This window comes from Quercus robur, chromosome 2 (genome assembly GCF_932294415.1).
Source record: "Quercus robur chromosome 2, dhQueRobu3.1, whole genome shotgun sequence".
NCBI lineage: Eukaryota > Viridiplantae > Streptophyta > Magnoliopsida > Fagales > Fagaceae > Quercus > Quercus robur.
In genome coordinates this window covers 81,024,905-81,047,066 of record NC_065535.1, presented here as the reverse complement: position 1 = coordinate 81,047,066, position 22,162 = coordinate 81,024,905, and the positions used below count along the sequence as shown (strand labels likewise).

The window sequence follows — 22,162 nt, the reverse complement described above, 5'->3', positions numbered from 1 at the left end:
TATATATAACAATTTTCATGATGAATATTTCTTTTTTTTGTTCTTAATGATTAGCCAGAAGTTTAGGGCCCGTTTGGTTATAGAGTTCAAAAATTATTGTTTAAAAAGATGTGAAAAATTGTAGTTTAAAAAGTGTTATTGAAATACATGTTTTTAGTGTTTATAAAACAAAAAAATGTATTTGGTATCATGGTTTAAATAACATGTTTCAGTGTTCAAAAACATAAAATATGTGTTTGATATGTGCGTGTTAGATGGTAAAAAAAAGCTGAACAAAGTACAAAATAAATATTTTTTAAATCAACAAAGTACAAAATAAATATAAAATATTTTTTAAATGCTGCCGGGTTGTGTCTGTGTGGGTGAGACCATTCTTTCAAAAAGCTGACCGGTGGACCTTAATACTGTTCAACTTAATTACAAAAGTGCCACTCAGCAATAGTTTTTGTTGTTCAAAATCAGTCCGAAGGTGATTTCAAAAACTATTGTTTTAAACATATGTTTTGAGCAATATTTTTCAAACACCCCTGTTCCGGAATGGTCTACCAAACGTATTTTTTTTTGTTTTTGAACAATATTGTTCAGTGTTTAAACACTAAACAATATGTTTTGAAATCAATGACCAAACACCCTCTTAGTGGCTCAACAACACCGTCCATTTTTTTTTTTTTGGAGAGAAATTTTTAGTTAAGGAGATTTAACACTAAACATAACCAATTTGATTAAGGATGAGTAGATTTGACACTAAGCTAAACTCCCATGAAGGAATAGATGCCACTAAGCTATATTAACCTACTAACGAATGGTAGTTATTCTTTAATTAAAAGGAAATGCTAACGGGTGCCCTTAAGGTAATAGTTAACAATACATTTTAATAAAGTTTTTATAGGAAAAGAAAAAAAATCAATTAATATTTTTACAACTTTTTTCATTTCCCATAAAAATGATATCAAAACTTTCTTGAATTGTTAACCATTGCCCTAAAAGCCAGCACGACCCTTAATTAAAAAAGTTAAACATTTATAAACGTATAGATCACTTATCATGCTTCACATGAAACATGCACACGATTTAATCCCCCAACGCCATTAAAGTGCTGCAATACATTACTTGCTGAAAAATGATAAATAATGGGCCCATGGACCAGGCACCGCACCCGCGTGAACAGAAATCTCACACGAAGAAAAGATAAACAACCTGAGAAATTTATTATAACATAATTAAATCCAAACTATAGTCTCAAGATTTTGGTTGAATTGATTTCCCTCTATTTCTATTACAGCCTCAATGGAAATCAGCCAATGGCGCCATGCAGCAATAGGGCAAGGTTACCAAAGTCTCTTTCGCCAGCAATTAACATGTAAGAAGTAAAACAAGGAAAATATGAAATATCCTTCTTTGCACTAAACAAAAAGTTGAGTTGTAACATAAAGGGATAACCAGTTAAGAAATCTAGGAAACAATATGGAATGCATATTTCTTACTTATCTACAAACTGTGAATGTGATTATCTATATCACGAAACAAAATCCATGTCTTAGAAGCCTGAATATGCAATCAATCTATTTCTTACTTTATGAAATCAATCTATTTCTTACTTTATCTACAACTTCGGAATAAGGCACAGCCATTCTCCCTCTAAAATCAATCTTATCTGTCTACGCAATTAGAAGCTTGAACCTGAAGGACCAGCAGAAGACCCACTGGCTTCCCCAGAGAAAATGATCTTCTGGTTCATAGAAGAACCTTCAGTAACTTTGCATTCTGACACATCACCAATGTCCAATCTACTAGGCAGATGTTCAGAGAAATCAACAGGAGATAACTGCAAATTTGAAACAATCCAGAGCAGGAAAGATCAGAAATAAATGAGAAGAAAATTCTATGATCACATTTCAAAACAACAGAGAAGGCAAAAGCATAATTGTAGACACCACACAAAGATGCCGTTATTCAAACCTTGAATCACCGTTTTAATTCATTACTAATATAAACGATAGAATTACATAAAACAGAAAGGAGGAGAAACAAAACCAAAGTTGTTGCATATAAGCATATAATGGCAAAGTAATAAGCATATAAAGTAACACCTCTACCCAATTGGATACACTTAATGTTACTATGTTGTAAAGATTGAAACTCATCTAACCATCCATCAAATATATTACTTTTGAAAGGGTGGGAATGGTGGACCGGAGTGTCCTCCCTGCACTTTATTAATGCAGTCGTTCAAGAAGCAAATTGGCATTGAAAACAACATCATATGTAATCACTGGTGTGTTATAAATTGAAGTAAAGGCTTTCCAAAGCATACACTTTTACCTCTAGTTCATTCAGCATATCAATAGAGGTTTCCAGGTCGCCCTCATTAACAGAGTAAACATCAGCAAGGGACTGCTCTGACATATTGGGAAACATGATTGCCAAATAAGCCAGATCCATCTCAGGATCTTCATCTACACACTGTTTTTTTGTCAGTTCACTCGAATTCTGCACACCCTTCTTTGTGAAATCATTGCTAATGAGAAGTTCATTTACGTCATGGATGTCATAATCAGCACCAGCTTGGGGATAGCTTTGATTCATTCCAACAGGGCCATTAGGAGGACAATTAGACCAAGCAGTCTTACCAACATTCTTCAAAGAATCTTCTGTTGTTAACACAGAAACTTGGTTCTTATCCTTTGTTTCTTGCTTGTGAAGTGGTATGTATAATGCTGCATTTGGATTTAAGGATGACATTCCTGGCTTCATCTTCTCAATTAAAAAAACTCAAAACTGTGGAAAGAACACAAGTAGAATAATTTAGTACTGTCACTAATAATAAAAACTCCAACCAAGAAAAATAACACATAACAATCTATAAAGTCCAGATGGTCTTCAATATATACAAATATCCCTGTATGAGATTGCATATTGAAAATATGTGAAAACCAAAGACATCAACGATTCCGTAAAATTATCTTAATAAATAGTATGTTTAAAAACCCAGCACCTATATCTGGTAAGCATATGGGAAATAAATTATCAGCATTGCTGGGTGCCACTATCCTACAATGCATACATACTTTTTGCTGAAAAAAAATATCAAGGCCAAATATTTTAATAATTTCCTGATATTTTCTTAAAACACTGGACATATATAAATTTGTATTTCAAGAACTATCATCATTTACAAATGTTTAATAGATAGTGCATACAGAGATTCATTAACCTGTGTTTCTTTATAAACCCACCCTAATTTGGTGGATATGGTACCTACCAATGAGTCAAGATCATATGGCACTTTCTCCTTCCATAAGAAATGTGGTCAAATATATATATTGCTCTATCTTCCATTCGAACCACAGAGATGGGGCACCACAAAGGATGCCAGGCTATCACTTTAACCACAAAATATGGATCTATTTCTATTGCCAGTAGAGCATAATACATATTTATATATATATAGCCAACCCCAAAATTTTGTGCTAAGACATTGTTGTTGTTGCAACCCTCCTCAACTAACCGCGCAAGAATTAGTATATAACGCAAGGCACAGGTATTTTTATATATCTAAAAATTTGCAACTCAATATCCAAAGTTATATTGAGTGCGCTCCAGGCTGATAATCAATGTAAAAATAATGAATAAACTAATATAGTTTTCAATTTTCAGTTTTTAATTTATATTCTTTTTTCTATTATATTTCCACCAATTCCCTCTGTATTCAAACAAGCAATATAATAACCCAAAAAGATAGCAAGAAAAAGTAATATATAGTTCAAACGATTCCAAACTAAATATTTTATAATCTTCTACAATTCACATCCAGAATTCAAAGTAACTATCACGAAGAATAAACTTTATAATCTCACTTTCACAACTCCATAAATTTCATCCCTGCTTTCACACGCGCACATACATATATAGAAAATCCTATAATACTTCTACGTTTTTTGATGGTATAATTCTCACTATGATCATCGCCATCAATTTTCAAAGGTTTTAGTCTCTACCATGTCTTCCTGAATATAAATTTAAAAATTAAATTAAAAGAAACTTAACGCAGTTGAGTGATTAAAAGCAAAATCACAGAGACTAAAATATTGTTTTCCATTTTCTCAGCGAGCAAACAGATGATAATCAAATATAAGCAAATAGGGGAAAGAAAAACAGAGAATAAGCAAATGTGAAAAGTGCAACTCAGAAGAGATTTCTTCCATCTTCGTAGTAGCTTTCAAGTACTGTGAAAAAGTAAAAAAAAAAAAAAAAAAATTAGGTTCCTTACTTGCTATTGACCTTCACCTTTTCTTTTTTCTCAGCAAACAAACGGAGTAATAAGGATCGCAGCGCACGAAAACCGTTGCGTTTTTTGTCTAAGGATCGCAGCGTAAACCCTAGTTTGAGCCCCCTTGAGCTTTATCGAACAGCGAAAAGAGAGGACAGAGACAGTGAGTGAGTCCGCAAGAATCGTCCGAGTTACCGAGTGAGTCGAACGGTTGGGATGAGAGAATGAGAGAGAGAAGAGTGTGAGTAACGTGTGAGAAACTTGAATCGGGGAAATTGAACAGTGATTGGATTGGAATGGGTTGGACTTGGATTGGAGCGAAGAAAAGAAAAAGGCAAAAGCTTGTAATAAATGAATAATGACGTGTATTTTTATAGGTGATGTTGAGTGGTGTCATGATCATCCCGAGGCTGGTGGCGATGGATATATATAGTGTGGGGTCCAGCACTATTTACCTACTGCTTCACGCGCGCTCCGCGTCTGCCTATCTATAGATTTTTCTTTTTCTATTCTTTTTTATAATCCACAAAATATTCTAAAACACTTTTACAAACTCTTTACTGGCTCTCGTTTAACATTACTAGAAGTATCATTTTTTCACTTGTCAATAACCGTTCACCATATTAATAGTTTTATAAATAATATTATAAAAAAGTTTGTATCTCTATTTATTTATTTTACATTGCTAACAATTTTGGAAAAAGTTTAAGACAATTATTAGTAGACAATTTTACTAAATACTAGTTGCTAATTCATGCGATGCACGAAAAAACTATTAACTTTGAAAAAAATGATGAAATATTTAACTTCTATACTTTTCCACAATTTAGAAATGTTGTCTAACATTGAATGTTATTGAGTTACAAGTGCATAGTTACCAAAACCTACAAAGTAATTTATAATTCTTAAATTAATAAAACAAAACTCTCGATAATTATATATACACACACTCAAAACTAATATAAACTGCAAATATATAAACAAAGACTATGATATGAGGAAGACACACCAAGTTTCAAATTTTAATAGCAATATGACTTTCTCATAATAATAACAATATAGACAATTCAAAACATGGAACAATATCAAAATTATAATACCTATTTCCATTATATTTTATATTGAATCCAAACAAATAATTAATTGAAATTAATCCAAACAAATAATTAATCAACCAAAAATCATAACTTTTAATAAGAAAACAAAAAATCACATGAACTTAAATAAAAAGTATTTAAGGTGAATAATTAAGATCAACCTACTGAGACGCAGATACCAAAAACCCCAAGACATAAAACTTCAAAAATTATAGAATCCCCAAATTCAACATCTAATGTGAGTCTCTTTTTTTTCTTTTTCTTTTTCTTTTTTCTTTTTTTTGTCCTATCAGAATTTTTGTTTTTATGTAGATTATCAACGTTTAAGTTGGACTTATTAGAGAGATAGAGTTTCACTCCTTATTAAGTTTTGATTAAACAAAAATAATTTTGTTTTAAAATAATAATGATGAGCTTAAGTTTAAGTTGGACTTATTAGAGAGATAAAGTTTCATTCCTTGTTAAGTTTGGACTAAACAAAAATAATTTTATTTAAACATTGTGCTGACGTGGAAAATTGTGAGAATTTCAAAGGTTTCGATTTTATATATAGATATAGATAAGAGATTTTGAAATATATATTTACCAGTGGAATTATAGACAACATTAAAATTTTCAATTTTTTTAATAAGTCGGTTCTTTTTATTTTTAGTAGACATGTGTAGGGTAGACCTACCAAACAATTCATGTTGGGTCAAGTTACAGATGAGATTAGTTTTGGATCATCAAAAATAAGTTGTGAGTCAGTTGGATCTATCGAGTTGTCAAGTTAATCAGGTTACAGGTTGACCCATATTTTTGTACATGCAATAAGAAAGATAATAACAATGATTGTATTGTCTTTGTGTTTGTCTTCCTTTCAATACAAATTAGAAAACAAATAACAAAGTACTCAAAAATAAATTCTAAATGATATATAAATTCTTAAGTTTACACAGTATATAATTCACTAATGATATCAACACCATAATCGATGGAAAAAAATACTAAAGATCTTGAACCACAATTTTTTTAAGGTACGGTATATTATTATTATAAATAATAAATGCCACGAACCAATGCTAAAAGAAAAAACATCTAACTTTGCATATCATCTTTGAAATTTAGAAAACAAAAAACAAAAGGTTTTTTATTTTTAAAAAAAAATTACCTTCTTTAAAAAACAGGTTGGTACAAGGTGAACGGTTTTTCTTATGGGTTGGGTTCAAGTCAAGTTAATAAGTTTGAGTCTAAACCTGGTTTTAAACATTAATATTAATATTTTTGTTTATGTTCTAATAAGTATTGTAAGGACACGATTCGTAACGAACCATAACAGTGTTGGGCTCGCTCGTAAAAAGGCCCAAACAATATCATTTGTAGAGCATGGGTTTGAAAGGCTAGTCATTGGTCACCAGGCGGTGGGTTTTTCGCGATATCCGTACATGATTAAGTCGTCTTCGCCCCTGGAGTCTTTCTCCTGGAGGCGGGCTGGGAGGCTCTAGTTTTTGGCCATTTTTCTCAGCCCCCTTTTTGCACACTAACTTTTACATTATATAGTCCTTCTTGGTTGATCCTGGCCCTCCACTTGTTGGTCAGGCAGGTGCTCACTTCTGTACTTGTCCCATCAGTTATCCCCTCTTACTTTCTGTTAGTTGCGAGGATCGAAGTTACACCGTCCAAGCGTCTTTTCTCATTAACATGATCAGGACGTTGGCCGGTGCATTTAATGCGAAGGGGACGTATTTTTCTTGAACCTATTTTGTACCGTACCTCCATGTGGGCCCTATTCCACTCACATCCCCTTCAGGGGATTATTTGGGGATGGCCTTCACTAAGACGTTGCGCTTCTCATCAAAGTCTTGGAGTGCCGAGGATAGGGTCGTCCTCAGCTGTTCCCCTTAACCCCTCGGCCTTTGATCATTCGTCCTCGGCACACTACCTCCTCGGCACAGGCCCTGAGCCCGGATAGAGCGTGGGCCGAATCGTAAGCTCCCCGGCCCTACAAGTACTATTGTTAACTCCAAAAAATAAAATTTGGGTCTATTTTGTCAAGTGTAATTATTTGCGTAAGTATGATATAATGAGTATTTAATGAAGGACACAAGTTTCGCGATAGTCAATACCACTTCCAAGTTAAGTTGGATGAAAACTTTGAGATTAAGATCACAGGCCAGTTGATTAAGCACAGTGTGGTCAAAGGTAAAATGGTAATGATAGTCACAAGGCATAAAGAAAGGGTCCCTACAGCGGATTTGGATTAGGTGAGCTATTGCACCATGTCATTGTGAGAGGAAAAGGTTGAAAAGGTAAAATAGTAAAAAAAGTATTAAGTTTGAAATTAAAAGTTTTGATTCAAGGGTTGAATTAAAAGTAATTTTTTTCAACTTTCAATCTTAGTCATCAAAAGTGCTATTGCATGGTGCAATAGCTAAAAGAATTTATCTTGATCGATAAGAATGGGAGAAGAATTGGAAAATGAACAAATAGGGAATTATTCCGATTTGAACATGGGGATAACGTTTAACTTTCATACGAAGCACAAACCAGTTTCATTTTAACATTTATTGTTGACAACTACCACAGTTGTATTTAATGTTATTTGAATGGTAATTTGTTTTTGGATAAAATTTGGGTACAATTCCTTCGGTTGGAATGACCAATGGACCATATAACTAAATTTAATTATCCTTAAAAAACTAACACAGTCTTTTATTTATATTTTTTTTGGAAGTACAAGCTAACACTATCTTTATTGTATTTTTTTGTTTATTTATTTATATCTGCACACTACTACATTGTATTGACCAATACAATCATGTAGTTGTATTCAACTGGAAACTTAAGATAGTACATAAAAAATTATCCCTAAGTTTTGCCATTTGTCTTGTGGCCCAAAGGGACTAGAGGGATGCCGATTTTCACCCAATCCTCCAAGGACTCCCTAAGATACATGGGATGTCTAACCTAATCTCTAAAATCAATGGAGAGGGAAATTTCTCATTATGCTCTTAGGATAACCCTTATAAATACCCAAACCAAGTTATATCAAAGGTATGAGAAGTTCTAATCCATCACTCTTAAAATTTCCTTTTAAATATCTGTATCTAACTAGACCATTGGAGTAGGCTGAAGCCATTTTGCGTATACCCTTAGTCACAGGTATACTTCGGACACTCTGTTTTGGCTAGCTGAAAAATATGGGGAATATTCAGTGAGGACGGGGTACCATACGGCATGTAGGTTGGCTAAAGAGCAGGATTGGGTTGAATGCTCTAAGGGTGTTGTGGGAGGAGGTGTGTGGAGAACTCTTTGGAAGCTACAGGTGCCAAATAAAATCAAGATTTTTGGTTGGCGAGCCTGCTATAATATTTTGCCAATACGTGTAAACCTGTCAAAGAAGCGGATAAGAGAGGACAACAGATTTGTAGCGTGCTTGACTGAACCTGAAACGGGTGTTCATGCTTTATGGAATTGTGGACTGGCACAAGACATTTGGGCAGGTAGTACAACACGTCTACAGAAGTGTCGGGGGGATATGATGAGATGGTTCAGTTAGTGGAAGATTTAATCGTTAGGCTGTCCACCGAGGAGCTTGAACTATTTCTTGTCCAAGCCTGGTTTATATGGCATCAACGTAATGCTATGATCCATGAAAAGTCAGTTCAGGCACCCTCATCTCGGCTTAAACTGAATTTCAACGCCGCAATCTTTAAGGAGATTGATGCGACTGGAATGGGAGCTATTATTCGCAATGAAAATGGAGAAGTGATGGCAGCATTATCAGCTAAAGGTCCGCTAGTGACATGTAGTGAGAAAGCCGAAGTTCTTGCCTGTCAACGCGCCCGTCGAGTTTGCTATGAAGTGTGGCTTCTCGGAGATGGTGGTTAAGGGAGATAATCAGATGGTCATGTCGGCGCTTAAGTTGAGGAAAAGGCTTTCGTCTGGGGTAGGCCATGTTATACAGGATGTTCTCTGTCTGCTGAGTGGTTTTAGGTGGTTGCAAGTGCACTGTATAAGAAGGCGTGCAAATACAGCAGCCCATGCTTTAGCTAAGTTTGCCAAGAATGTACCTAAGGAACTTATCTGGCTGGAGGATTCCCCTCCTCCAGTGATTGAAGCATTGTATTTTGAGTCCAGCTCTATTTAATGAAAGCTAAGGATGGTGTCCTCTTCAAAAAAAAAAAAAAAAAAAACTGGACCATTGGAGTACTTCTGAGTTTTGACCAACCATCCGACCATCCACAATGGTTGGAACTTGGTAAGTCTTGCTTCTGGTTAAAAACATCATTATGGTGATCTTTTAAAGCTTTTTAGGACTAAAATTTTCCATATACCTACTACAAGTGTGACTGTGACTTCATATATATAAGAAAGTGGTGTGGTGTCTTTTGCTAGACTATTCCACCCCATCCATGAGATATTCCAAAAATCCCATAAATCGATAGTGTGGTGGATTGAACTTAAAACTACTAAGTTTACGTCACGCCCTAGGCTAATGAGCACACCACCAAACTACTAGTTGGGGGGTTTATAGACACTCTTAAATCTCAAATCCTTAAAGAGAAGGGAGAGGGGAACTATGCAAAATGGTCTTTTACATCTATTCAACATACTGAAAAGTAAGCATATAAACATTTGTCTCAATAGATTCTTTGACAATCAAATGCTAATCGAAACATAGAACTTGAAGGTAGCTACGTCTTACCTTCCCAACTTTTCTTTGAAAGGAAATCTAAAACAGATGGGAAGGGGAGCAAGCACCAGGTAGTAAATCAAAATGAATTTTATTCTCCAAGATGTTGCCATTAAAACGTCAACCTTGTTGAGACAACTGGAACGAGTATTTATCATTATGAACTATATGCATCATGCTTTGATGCTTTATTTTCAAAGCATCATCTTAATGTAGTAGCTTATTAGTATTTATATATGACTTGCATTGCTTGAATCCATCATACACAAATACTCAGTAAATTTATCAATAGCGGCCTCTGGCAAGCAAATGCATACCACCACTGTCCCATGATGATCAGCCTTTCCTTCTGGGAGGATGACACAAACTTGTGGTGTGGGAGTCAGGTCTATAGGGCCTGCATATACTGGCCTTCCCCATCCAAAATCTGCAGACTCATAAATGGAAAATCTAGTCCATTGGGTAATTGTCAATTTCCCTCCAAATTCAAGCCTTTTTGGCCTGACTGCCTCAATGTAATCCACTGTAGACCTCAAATACTCCTCTGAAACATTGAGTCGAGCTTCACGAACTACACAGGTTGTGTCCGAAATCTGGCCATTCACAAGCTCTGAGACAGTACTTGTTGCACAAGCCACACACACCACATTGCCGTAAAACCCTTCTTTTAATGGTGGGTTATGCAGCTTTTGGCGAGCATTGACAGAAAATGTAAGCCTAAGCTCGTAGTCTAGTGGTCTGACATCAAGTGCTTTCACCCATGATCTCCATATATGTGCAGCCATAGCATCAAAGGTAGTGCATACATCATCTGGTTGAGCCAGAGTTTTCAGATGAGACTGGAATTCCTGGCTAACCCGGTAACACTTCTGAACAGGCTTGGTTTGCCACAAAGTCATAGTCAGGCTTGAGCCCTCTTCAATTCTCATAAACTCAACATGTGGAAATTTCACCAGTGGAGGGTTGCGAGGTAGAAAGATTTCCCTTTCCCAACGTGGCTCAGGTTTTGCTATTATGGTACCTGCTTTTGCTGTGGCAGCCCATGCCCTAAACAATTGCATGGCACCAAGTCCATCACAAATACAATGGCAAAGTCTCAATCCTAGGCTAAAGCCACCACAGCTAAAAAGGGTTACCTGAGCTATGACTAATGGCATGTCAAGAACTTTGTATGGCTCCTCATCAGGGAACTTGAAGATCAAGGGTTCCCAACCAGGGTTTGGCACTGTGAGGTCTCCTAAATCTGCTAAGGCCATTTTAGAGTGTGCCTCAACCATGAGTACTCCTTGGTTTGGTCCAAAAAACACTTCTAACTTTCCATTCTTGGTCTCTCTAAGCCTGCCTGATAAAGGATAGTAAGGGACTAGTACTTCAGCAAGAGAATCACATAGTATTTTCATGACAGGTTTTTGGCTGGAATTCATGTCAGCTGCAGGCTCATAAAAATATATTGTAGGAGTGAAAACACGTGCTCCAATCATGTCATCGAGGTTAGAGAGGTAAAGGGTGTCACCTGGCTGAGCAGGAATAGGCCCTGAGGGCATGACAGGAAACATACGATCAATGGTTATAGCAATTTTCAGGTGAGTGAAATGGAGCTCTTGAACCCACGGAAGATCCATGAGAGAGTGCTGAGAGATCCCACACCAACCGGTGGCATTTGTAGAAGAAAGTTTTAGCTTTGACATACAAAGATGTTTGGGCTAAATAGATGGGGATTATAAAGTTATATTGGTGTAGAGCAGTTGGTGGTGATATCATTCATGAACTGAAAATTATCAATTTGATTAATCTGTTGAATTTCACTGATAATATATTTGCGTCTTTGTGTGATATTCACCTGCTTCTCTTTTTATTGAATTGTTGTTAACAAACAAACCTATAATCCGTACCTTCTTGACAGACCTACTCGCACAACCATAATAAAGCTACACGAAGAAATGAGGTTTAGGAACTATGAAATTTTATAAGACTACTGTATTATTTTAATCCGGTCACAATGGAATTAATCCTGCAGAATCTTGACGTATTTGCAACTTCATCATGAAGATAACTCAATTTTTAATAATTAATCCTGTATGGTGATGAATTTCATAAATATTGTAAACATTTAATTTCATAAATAATTAAAAATAAGATCATTCCAAATGATTATAATTTTATTGGATAAAAATTGCCAAATCATTATAAATAAGTTATATCTTACTCGTTCTTTTTATTCTATCACCTGAATCTGCCGTTCCTTAAGGTGCATCATTTTCTCACTTAAAATCATCCTTGCACGTTCACCAAATTATTACTCTAATCTTGTCAATGAGTGCATGACTAAATTCCAAAATCCAAACTATTTTAACGTACTAGATGATCACAAATCCCAAAACTTGTGAGGGAAAAACATGCCAACATGTAATAAGTAGAAGAAATCAAGAAAATATGGAACACCCACCCACAAAGAAAAAAACCAAAAAGGCAAATTTTATAATGAAGATTACCATGTGCCAAACACATTAAAAAAGAAATAATTTGGAAGACTACCAAGTTGACAAGTAGTAACCTTATTCAATATAAAATAATTTGAAAGATCTGAAGTGACCTGGAGATATACCCATGATCAACAATAACAACTTTGCTTAGGAGAGAGGGAAAGGAATGAACTACACTGAACTGAAAGGGAAATTTACGGAATATTTTATCCATTCTCATGTTTGGAAGTTTAGTGGGAAAGAAAGAAATGACTAGGAGGGAAGATAAATCCCATCCCAACCCTTCTGAATTCCTCCCAAAAGTGGGATAAACACATATTCGTTTAATGAAATTGATGTAAAAGATCACCTATCAAAAAAAATAAATCGATGTAAAAGACTAATTTTATTCCTATTACAAGGAAAAAGAAATAAAAGCTAAATGATATAATAGTTAAATTATATATTTCTTTGCTTCCTAATTTTAGAAAAAATATATTTTATGAACTTCCAATTTCCCAACATACCCTAAGATGTAACTCTTTGAAGGACCTTAGGTTAGTAACCAAATCATCCTATATTCCAATCTCTCAAATCTTTACTAGCTCAAATTTCAGCTGTGCGCACCTTGACATCTACATAGGAACCTGTCTGATCATGCCTATAAACACACAAACTAACACTTTGGATGTAAGCAACAGCCAAAGAAGACTACTACCAAGTACCAACTTGAAATCAATATGGAGCAACAATTATTCAAGATCAGGTGATACACATAAGCAACAACAATGATGACAAAACAACGGAAGATATATAAATAACCTTTTTTTTACCCTTTGCCTGAAGTAAAACTAGAAGTATCTTCATGAAACTCAACTTCACAAAACCAGTTTCCAATGTTTATTTTGCATTCACCAAATGAACCAAGAGTACATGTTCATATATGAGAAAAAGAAATTACAAAAACCAAGGATCTCGCCAGCTTACCGCACTGGCTGCTGATTGTAGTGATTCTTCTCCTTTTTCTTTGCTGCAGCAAGCCTTGCATTTCTAGCAGCAGCCTCACTTGCAGCAGCTCGGGCAGCAGCATCCATCTCTTTGCTTGATGTTTTTTTCTTCTTCATAGATGTAACTTTTTTTAGCCGCTCCTTAACATCAATAGAAGATGCATCTTCTGCCTTCTCACTCCCAGCAGCTTCTTCTGTTGCATTTCCAGCATCAGTGCCATCAGGCTGGTCCTGGGATTCTTTTAGCTCCTTTAAAGATTTATCCTTCTTTTTCTTCTTTTTTGCACTTTTGCTTTCCCCTGTAGCATTCTCCTTCTTATCTAACTCTCCATTTAGATTCTCTGCTTTCTTCTCTTGTGAAATACCTGCTACGCCAAAATCATTTCATTTAGGAAAAACCACGAGGTAATCAGCCAAAAGAAAAATAAAAAATTAAATCAACAAAGCAAACAAATTAAATGTAATTAGGAGAGACATGCCAATAGAACAATCAAATTGATCAGTAGTAGTTCTAGCAAAAGTTAATTATTAGCCAAAAGAAAGCATTTATGTTCATAGCAAAAAACGGCCAGTAGATACAAACTTCATATTTTGAAGGACAAATAAATTACTGCCTCCTGTCCTACTATAATTATAATGTTGAATATAATAACAAGAAGCAGCCAACAAGGCCTTAGTCCCGAAATAGACACGATTGCTAACATTATATAGATAACCCATTTATCACATGAAAATTAATTCTACTTAAATAACAACTAAATTATTATCGTTCAGGATTTCTGAACTTCTTAACAACATGGGTGTTTAAATTTTAGAAGATAATGCATCAATTTCATAATTTAAATTAAGTACATTGCTAATAAATAATCCTGAACATCCTTCGTTAGCAGAAGAAAAAACCAAATGCTATGCCTACATATGAAAGTAAATGCCAAATTACCATGGGTATCATCTTGGCCACTGGTCTCTTTGCTGGTATATCCTAATTCAGCAAGAACAGCTTCGAGTTCTTCAAGCTCTTTTTTCTTCAGTTCCTTCTTTGAAAGCTGCCTTTCTGCATCTTTAGGAGCCAAAGAAGCCTCAGGAGGCTTTGTAATAACAGGCTCAGCAGTTTCAAGTGTTGCCCCTGGCTCATTTTCATATTCTTCCTCAACATCATCATCTACTTCATCACCTTCCTCACTTTCAGTTTCCTGATATCCAAATATTAGTAAATCTAAAAATTACTTAATGTAATTAGAGCAACATGCAGTTTTCATGAAAAATAGGGCGGTCACAAATCAATTACTGCAATTACACATTTCACGGTCCACACCTCAGGTGGAAAAATGATAGCTCTAGTTGACAAATTAAAAAAATAAATACAAATGTAGAATGCAAGAATAATCTAGTTGTAATAAGCAACTCCTTAATTCCTCTAAACTTTGGTCTACATTAAGTGTTAAAGTGTGTCATCGATATCTTAACTCTTACCATAGTTATTGCCTTTGTATAATTTAATTGCTATTTGAGTAAACGCTAAAATATTTTGACTGCTTTGGCTAAGATTATTTTCATATATCGTTGGGTCGATTGATTGATCACTATATTCGGTAAGCTACAAGTTCTTTCTATTGGTTTTCAACAATTTATGACGGATTTCAGTGCTACTAGTCATTTTCCTTCCATTATTGTTTCTTTTGTACTTTTAATTATGAGATCTTCTATTTACTTATCAAGAGAGAGAGAGAGAGAGAGATCTTCAATTTAAATTAGATTTTTTTTCCTAATAAAAAAAATTCAATTCAAGTTCTATGAAGGAAAAAAATATATATTGGCACCATAATCTGTATAACTGATTTGGGAAAAGTGGTTGCCCACAGTTTAAATGTGATATTTTATCCACACAAACCAACCAATTCCAATTTTTTTATTTTTATAAAAAAAAATAATTAAATAAATTGGTATGTTACACACACAATTGATTATGAAAACAAGACCTGATTAAGATTCTTACAAACCAGTAAGGCGCTAAGATCAGGCACATAGAATAACTATTCCTGTGTTGTACATTCAGATATGAAACCAAATACTGATCTCCTTGACATTATTAATTTCTAACATATTACTATCTCTAATAGATTTAGACTATTTTTAGAAAAATTGTTGCTATAGAATTTTTTTTTTTTTTTTTTTTTTTTTTGATAATTCCATACTTGAGGGTGGGAGGATTTGAATTCTGGATGTCTCAGTTAGAAATACCAAGATGTGCCAACCAGTTGAGCTACAAGGCTCTCTTACTTATATCTAAGGCCAAGTTATGGTTGCTCAGTTCACCAAACACCCAGCAAACTAGTTGTTGCCAACTCTAGCAACCTGATTGGCTAGTTCAAAAGCCCCACCCACTTTGGTGGTCCACAACCATTTCTTGGGCTATATATGAATGTACATTGGGTGTCATCAGTGTAAGGCCCTCATCTAAAATGCTTGTAAGGCTATCATATAGGTTGCATTTGGATACTTGAATTTGGATTTTAATTTTAAAGTGACGGATTTGAAATGCCTTAATTCCAAATCCATAAATATTTAAGTATGTCATATGGATTTCTAAAATTCTACGGGTTTAGAAGTTATTTTGAATTCAAGAATTTTAAGGTTTAAAATCCTTGGCAGATTTTTCTAATCCAAATCCTTGACCCTTTGTAAACTATTCAAACAAGGTACTTGGATTTTAATCTCCCAAATCCAAATCCATGTGCCCAAATCCTGCCATCCAAACACGCCATTAAGGTCATCCAAAAATGTTTGGACTTTGGATAACAGAACATCATTCTAAATCTATATCCATAGCAATAAATTACACAAGTTGAGAGATAACACAATTAAGAGCTTTAGATATACACTATAAAGGGAGCATTCTGTCATTTTGATCCATTCAGATGCAGTTGCTTGGTTGCCAACACCACAAAAGGAAAGACATGGATCTACTGACCATGTCCTTTGACACCATCAACACGTTTTTAATTGATGAGAACTATGGATACTCCTTAGATACCGACAAACTACATTACATTTCCCGTGTCCATTATATATTATTAATCTAATTTTGACAAACTCCATGTGATGACAAAGAAAATACTATTATTGTGGAGGCAACAGAAGAGAAGCTACTGATCAACCAACAATATCTTCCATTATTAGCTGCTGCCACCAACAAATGTTAAATTGACATAAAGTATGGATCCCGACAAGCTACAAGACATCTTCCATGTCTGTCATAATCATTGCATAGAAGCAATCTAATCCTAAAATTTTCAAGGTAACGACAAATACAAAATTAAGTAGGCTACACCAAACATTCTTAAGGCAACAACAATGCTATTATTAACATGTTTGTGCAACCCTTTACCCAGGGGAGCAATGCACATGCACTTTGAAGGATCAAAGTTCCTTGTCGTGAAATTAAATGATCAAATGACTGACCAAATCACATGTAACGCTTGACCAATACACGTGCACTTCGAAGGATCAAAGTTCCTTGTCGTGAAAGTAAATGATCAAATGACAGACCAAAGCACATGTAACGATTGAGCAATACACGTGCACTTTGAAGGATCAAAGCTCTTTGTCATGAAACTAAACATCAAATGATTGACCAAAGCACACGTAATGCTTGACCAATAAACGTGCACTTTGAAGGATCAAAGTTCTTTGTCGTGAAACTAAACAATCAAATGATGGACCAAAGCACACGTAATGATACCGTATCCTCACCTCACCAATCCGACCAAAATCCTTTAAATTACAAAATTCAAAAACAAAGATCACGATATAACATTTATTACTCCACATTCATAAAGTTAAGTCTCATTCTTTCTTAAAATGAAAACCAGGTATCTCATGAAAATAACGGCCATATTCAACAATAACCAACATTATCTGCTACCTTAATTCTTGATCCTAGGTTCCCATTAAGCTCAATAGCAGTTCAATATTCCTAAATTCATCCATCACGCTTCTCAGCGGAAAAAAAGGAAGCGAAAATACACTCTAAAAAACCCAAGATGTCCATCTCAGAACATAGCAAATTATATGATACCCACCATCATAATAACAACGTATTTTCAAGTGTTTTAATCTCCACCATTCCTTCACGAGTATAAACAAAATGCCAATATTAAAACACTTAAATTTTGATCATCGTGAGCACCATAGAAGAACCCCTCAAAACATATATAATCATCATATCAAACCGCACAAACATCAAATTTATCTAACCATTAAATCACAATTTTTTTATTAAAAAAAAAAATTGAATATTTCTAAAAATAGTATAACACAAAAAAACCAGTCCATATGAAAGATTACTCTCCTCGTCAAAATTCTACAAAACTTATCCATTATTGTCCATAATGCCCTTTCTGAAATTAGCAAAAAAAACATTAACAAATTCCGACATAGCATCGTCATTTTTAGCATCACCATCAAAACCATAACCAAATTTAGAAAAACAAAACAAACAAAAAAATCACCAATTGAAGAAGAATCCAAACACACCAATTACTCACTCACCACAAACCATTTCCAAAATCTACATGCACATACATATCAGAACCAAAAAGAAGATAAAAAAAATAAAGAAAGAAAACGAATTGTGAAATGAGAAAAAAAAAAAAAAAAAGTTTTACCTCATCAACAGGCTCAGCGTCGCTTTCTTTGACGGCAACGGCGGCCCAGGGCGAGTCGGGAGGAGCGGCGGCGGAGGCGGTGGTGGCGTAGTAATCGTCTTCGTCGTCGTCATCGACATCTGCCCAAGACTTGACGTTGAGCTTGGCTGGGGTCCAGATTAGCTCCTTCTCTTTCTTCTCCTCATTCTTCTTGGCCTTGGACGAAGAACCTTGCTGGCTTTGATCTTTGTCTTTCTTCTTCTTCTTCAAGCTCCCGAGCGCCGCGAACACGTTCGTGCTGTTTATCACCACCGACTCATCTCTCCTGCTCCCACCTCCAACCATTCTGGTTTTCCTGCTCTCTTATCCCGCTTCCGGTTTACTCTCAGTCCCGTTGCCAAACACTGTTGTCGAATGTTAAAAATGATAATGTTTACCGAGTCTTTGAGTTTGAGTTTCAGAGAGAAGGGGCAATATCGGAAATGAGATAAAAACAATAAATTTAGAGATGCAGATTAGGGTTTTCTATAAGAGGAATAAGATTTTTTTTTTTTTTCCCTTTTTTGGTTATTGTAGAATCGGCGGAGAAGAGAAAGACGATCTGCAAAGAGATGGTGATAGTGGTGGAACTGTTGTAGTGTTTGGATAGATGAACCAAAACGCTTCGTTTTGGTCACTGAGAAAAATATATAAGAGATTTTTTGATTCACTACGTAATCTATATAATCCCTGTGAAGCTCTCTCTCTCAGGCAAAGGGTCCTACAACGCGCTCTTTAGTTGTTGAGTTGTGTCTCCTTTTATTTGCGAGACTGTGGAGACTTTGGAGTTTGGGCTGGGCTTCGGCGAGTAAGTAAGCGTGCCACGTAGGCTGAGGGTAAATTTAGAATAATGAGACATTTCAAATAATAACAAAATTTCTTACCAAACTTTTCGTAAATATATATTTTTTTTATTGATGTTGATTTTAACAAAATTTAATAAATATATAATTTTATGTTAAAAAATTTAAATTACACAAAATCTAATAAAAAGTGAATTCCATGTTAACAAAAAAAAAACATGCAAAATACATAAAATCTTATAATTTCCTTTTACGAGTTTACTTATTTTGAAATTATTACTTAATAGTCTCATTATTAATACTCCAAATTATATCTCTTTCAAAATTTTAATTAATAAATTTTTCTTAGCTTTTTCATTTTGTTTGTAAGTGCCTAATATGTTGTTAAGAAGCCAAAAGTTTAACTACAAACTTAAACTGCAACTCTCATTAAACAAATTAACATGACTATATATTTTGAAAATTTAATAGTTGAATCATGGCAATTAGATATTATTTACTATTTTATCCATAAACTTATTTTTTATTTACAATTTTAGACTACAAAAACTCAAAATTTAAACATTTAATTGATGATATAGCTATTAATCTTTAATCTTCTTGAAACTTTGCAAACATAGAGGGTATAAGAAAAAAAAATGTAATCCAAAGGTGGATTTGTCAAAATTCAAATCCAATAAAATATATATATATATATATATATATATTGAGTGAACTTGTAGCCTTCGTCTACAACAAAGTTTGATACAACCAAGTTTGTTGTCAAACTTTATCCAAAATTTAATTATGTTGGGCCTAAAAAAAAATTTAGGGTGGTCACAATTTTTTTTAAGGGTAAAAAAATCATAAAATTTTTATAACTAATATATAATAATTAATTTTTTCCAGATTAGAGTGGTCCTGTGACCACCTTGGTAGGAAAAATGAATTTTTGCACAACTTTATATTGGATAATGTAGGAGGATTTTGGGATTGGTTGGATAAAATGTGGAACTTTTTCTATTTTACATAGATGGGTGCAAACACTCGTTATATTTTCTTATTATATCTTTTATACTTCAAGAGATCAAAGATCAATTAACTATTTCATCAATTAAATGTTTAAATTTCAAATTTTTGTAGTTTTAAATTATGATAAAACATAATAAGTTTATTAGTTAAATAGTAAATAACATCTAATTTGAATGAAATTTAACATGCATAACATACAATCCAATAATTATATTTTCAAAATATATAACTATGTTAATTTTTTTGTCCAATTTTTAAAGAAGTTTATTTTTAGTGAGAGGATTTCTCTCCAAACACTTTATATTTAAGATAATAGGTTAATCTTAAGATGTTAGTTTAGTGGTTCCTAAGGTTTCATGATATTCATAAGATTTTAGATTTGAAACATCTAACCAATATCTTGGAGCTACTCTTATAAGATTCTTTCTTGTAATAACCTAGTATGTGTGAAACAAGAGGAACATACCCTCAAGAGAAGCGAAGACTTTTGGACACTTATTTGTTAAAAAAAAAAAAAGATAATGAGTTATAAATTTTTTTTTTTTTTTTGCAAAAACCTAGTGCGTGTAAAACAAGAGCAGCATACCCTCAAGGAAGCAAAGACTTCTGGACACCTAGTTTGTTAAAAAGGAAAAGAAAAAGATAATGGGTTGTGGATTTAGAATCTTAGATGGATCAGGATTCAGATAGGACAGAAAGGAGTGAGTATTTATGAGAGAGGGAAGGTGAGCCGTTGGATTTGATGGGAGCGTTGCGATGTGGGGTTGGTTTGGTGTGCGTCCCATTAAGCTTGGTGGCAAGGCATTTTTATCGTGGTGGTGGCGGAGGTTACGTATGTGTAAAAAGAAAGTGGAATGAAAGTAAGGATTATTTGCGGGATGGGAGGACAATTGGCTGGCATGCCAAGCTTTGGACCCACCCTGACCCTGTGATATGAAACGCATGGTAACTGACTCTTTCTTTCCATTTATGATTTGTTGGCCTCGTTGCGAAATAGGCTAATTTCCTGAAACGCTTTTCATCATTTTCCACGATATACAAACTAATTTATTTAATGAGATCCTTTAATACATAAATAAGTAATAACTAGCCTCGCGTACAATGATGCTTTTGATTTTTTAGTGGTGGTAGAAAAAAAAATCTATGTTTTTTTATTTTTTATATATAATTTTTATTTTGAGAATCTAATTTATAAGTGGATAAATAAATTTGAAAATCAACAAAAGAGTGACCCTATCTTTTCCCCTTTTAGTTTGGATGGAGTCGGTGCTACCAACATTGCTTATTTAGTTCACATTGATGTAATCCCTTAAGTTTTTGCATTAATAAAGTTATATACTTCTTCTCAAAAAAAAGAAAAAAAAAATCTTTAGGTAATGTTTTAGTGGAAGTTAAGGTTGTATTTTTACCAGATTGTCCTTTAGTTTTGCCTCTACTTAAACATAAGGATGTAGGGATATTTTAGGAAAAAAAATTCGGTCCAAACAAGATAAGCCCTTAAATAGTAGTATAGATAATAAAAGACTAAATCAAAAACTACACCTCTATATTTTTGAGTTGTTTAAATTTTATACTTTGAAATTTCAAAATTTAACTTTTCCTCAACTATACTACTATTTAGGGGGCTTTCTTTGTTTGGACCAAATTTTTTTGGTTCGGACCAAATTTTTTTTGTTCCAAAATACCCCTACACTCCTAGATTTAAGTAGAGACAAAAATAAATGATAGTCTGGTAAAAATACATGTCTAACTTGCACTAAAACATTGTTTACAAAATAGAAACACTCTCCCACCAACCCACTTCTTCAAAACAACTATACGTTTATTTTTTTTTTTAACAAAAAAATAAATTAAACAACCTACGTTTCTGATATATACAAGTTTTTTTTTTTAATAGATAAGTAGATACATCTTTAACTCCTACTAAAGTGTTGCCTACATAACAGGACCACTCTCCTGATAGTTTTCAAATTGTTTTATCTATTTATATAAAAAAAAAATTTAAAATTAAAACAAACACACGTTCCTTTGTAAACACATCTGTCATACTCATCACATCCCTAGGTTTTTTTTTGTTTTTGTAGTAATCCTAAATTATAATAAATCCTCTAAATTAACCATTACCCAAAAAATAGAAGAGCCTCTGAGCACG

At 34.0% G+C, this 22,162-nt stretch overlaps 3 protein-coding genes across 5 annotated transcripts; all 3 read right to left on the bottom strand.

Annotated features, from left to right (window-relative positions):
• Window positions 1–1,382: 1,382 nt before the first annotated feature.
• LOC126715281 (polyadenylate-binding protein-interacting protein 5-like) lies at window positions 1,383–4,605 on the bottom strand. 2 transcript variants are annotated; one of them, XM_050415817.1, is made up of 3 exons: window positions 4,288–4,605; window positions 2,323–2,778; window positions 1,383–1,825 (listed from the first exon to the last, which is right to left on the bottom strand). In XM_050415817.1, exons 2-3 carry the CDS (start codon window positions 2,752–2,754, stop codon window positions 1,667–1,669), a joined length of 591 nt encoding a protein of 196 aa, XP_050271774.1. In that variant the 5' UTR covers window positions 2,755–2,778; window positions 4,288–4,605; the 3' UTR covers window positions 1,383–1,666. The 2 variants fall into 2 exon arrangements, with proteins under 2 accessions (XP_050271774.1, XP_050271773.1); XM_050415816.1 differs by having other exon boundaries at window positions 4,271–4,604.
• Window positions 4,606–10,050: 5,445 nt separating this feature from the next.
• LOC126715280 (fatty alcohol:caffeoyl-CoA acyltransferase) lies at window positions 10,051–11,762 on the bottom strand. The gene has a single exon (XM_050415815.1). The coding sequence runs from the start codon at window positions 11,728–11,730 to the stop codon at window positions 10,273–10,275; it is 1,458 nt and encodes a 485-aa protein (XP_050271772.1). The 5' UTR covers window positions 11,731–11,762; the 3' UTR covers window positions 10,051–10,272.
• Window positions 11,763–13,296: 1,534 nt separating this feature from the next.
• LOC126715279 (uncharacterized) lies at window positions 13,297–18,937 on the bottom strand. Of its 2 annotated transcripts, none has more exons than XM_050415813.1 (3): window positions 18,179–18,937; window positions 14,452–14,704; window positions 13,297–13,879 (listed from the first exon to the last, which is right to left on the bottom strand). In XM_050415813.1, exons 1-3 carry the CDS (start codon window positions 18,500–18,502, stop codon window positions 13,488–13,490), a joined length of 969 nt encoding a protein of 322 aa, XP_050271770.1. In that variant the 5' UTR covers window positions 18,503–18,937; the 3' UTR covers window positions 13,297–13,487. The 2 variants fall into 2 exon arrangements, with proteins under 2 accessions (XP_050271770.1, XP_050271771.1); XM_050415814.1 differs by having other exon boundaries at window positions 13,297–13,876; window positions 18,179–18,935.
• Window positions 18,938–22,162: the final 3,225 nt, after the last annotated feature.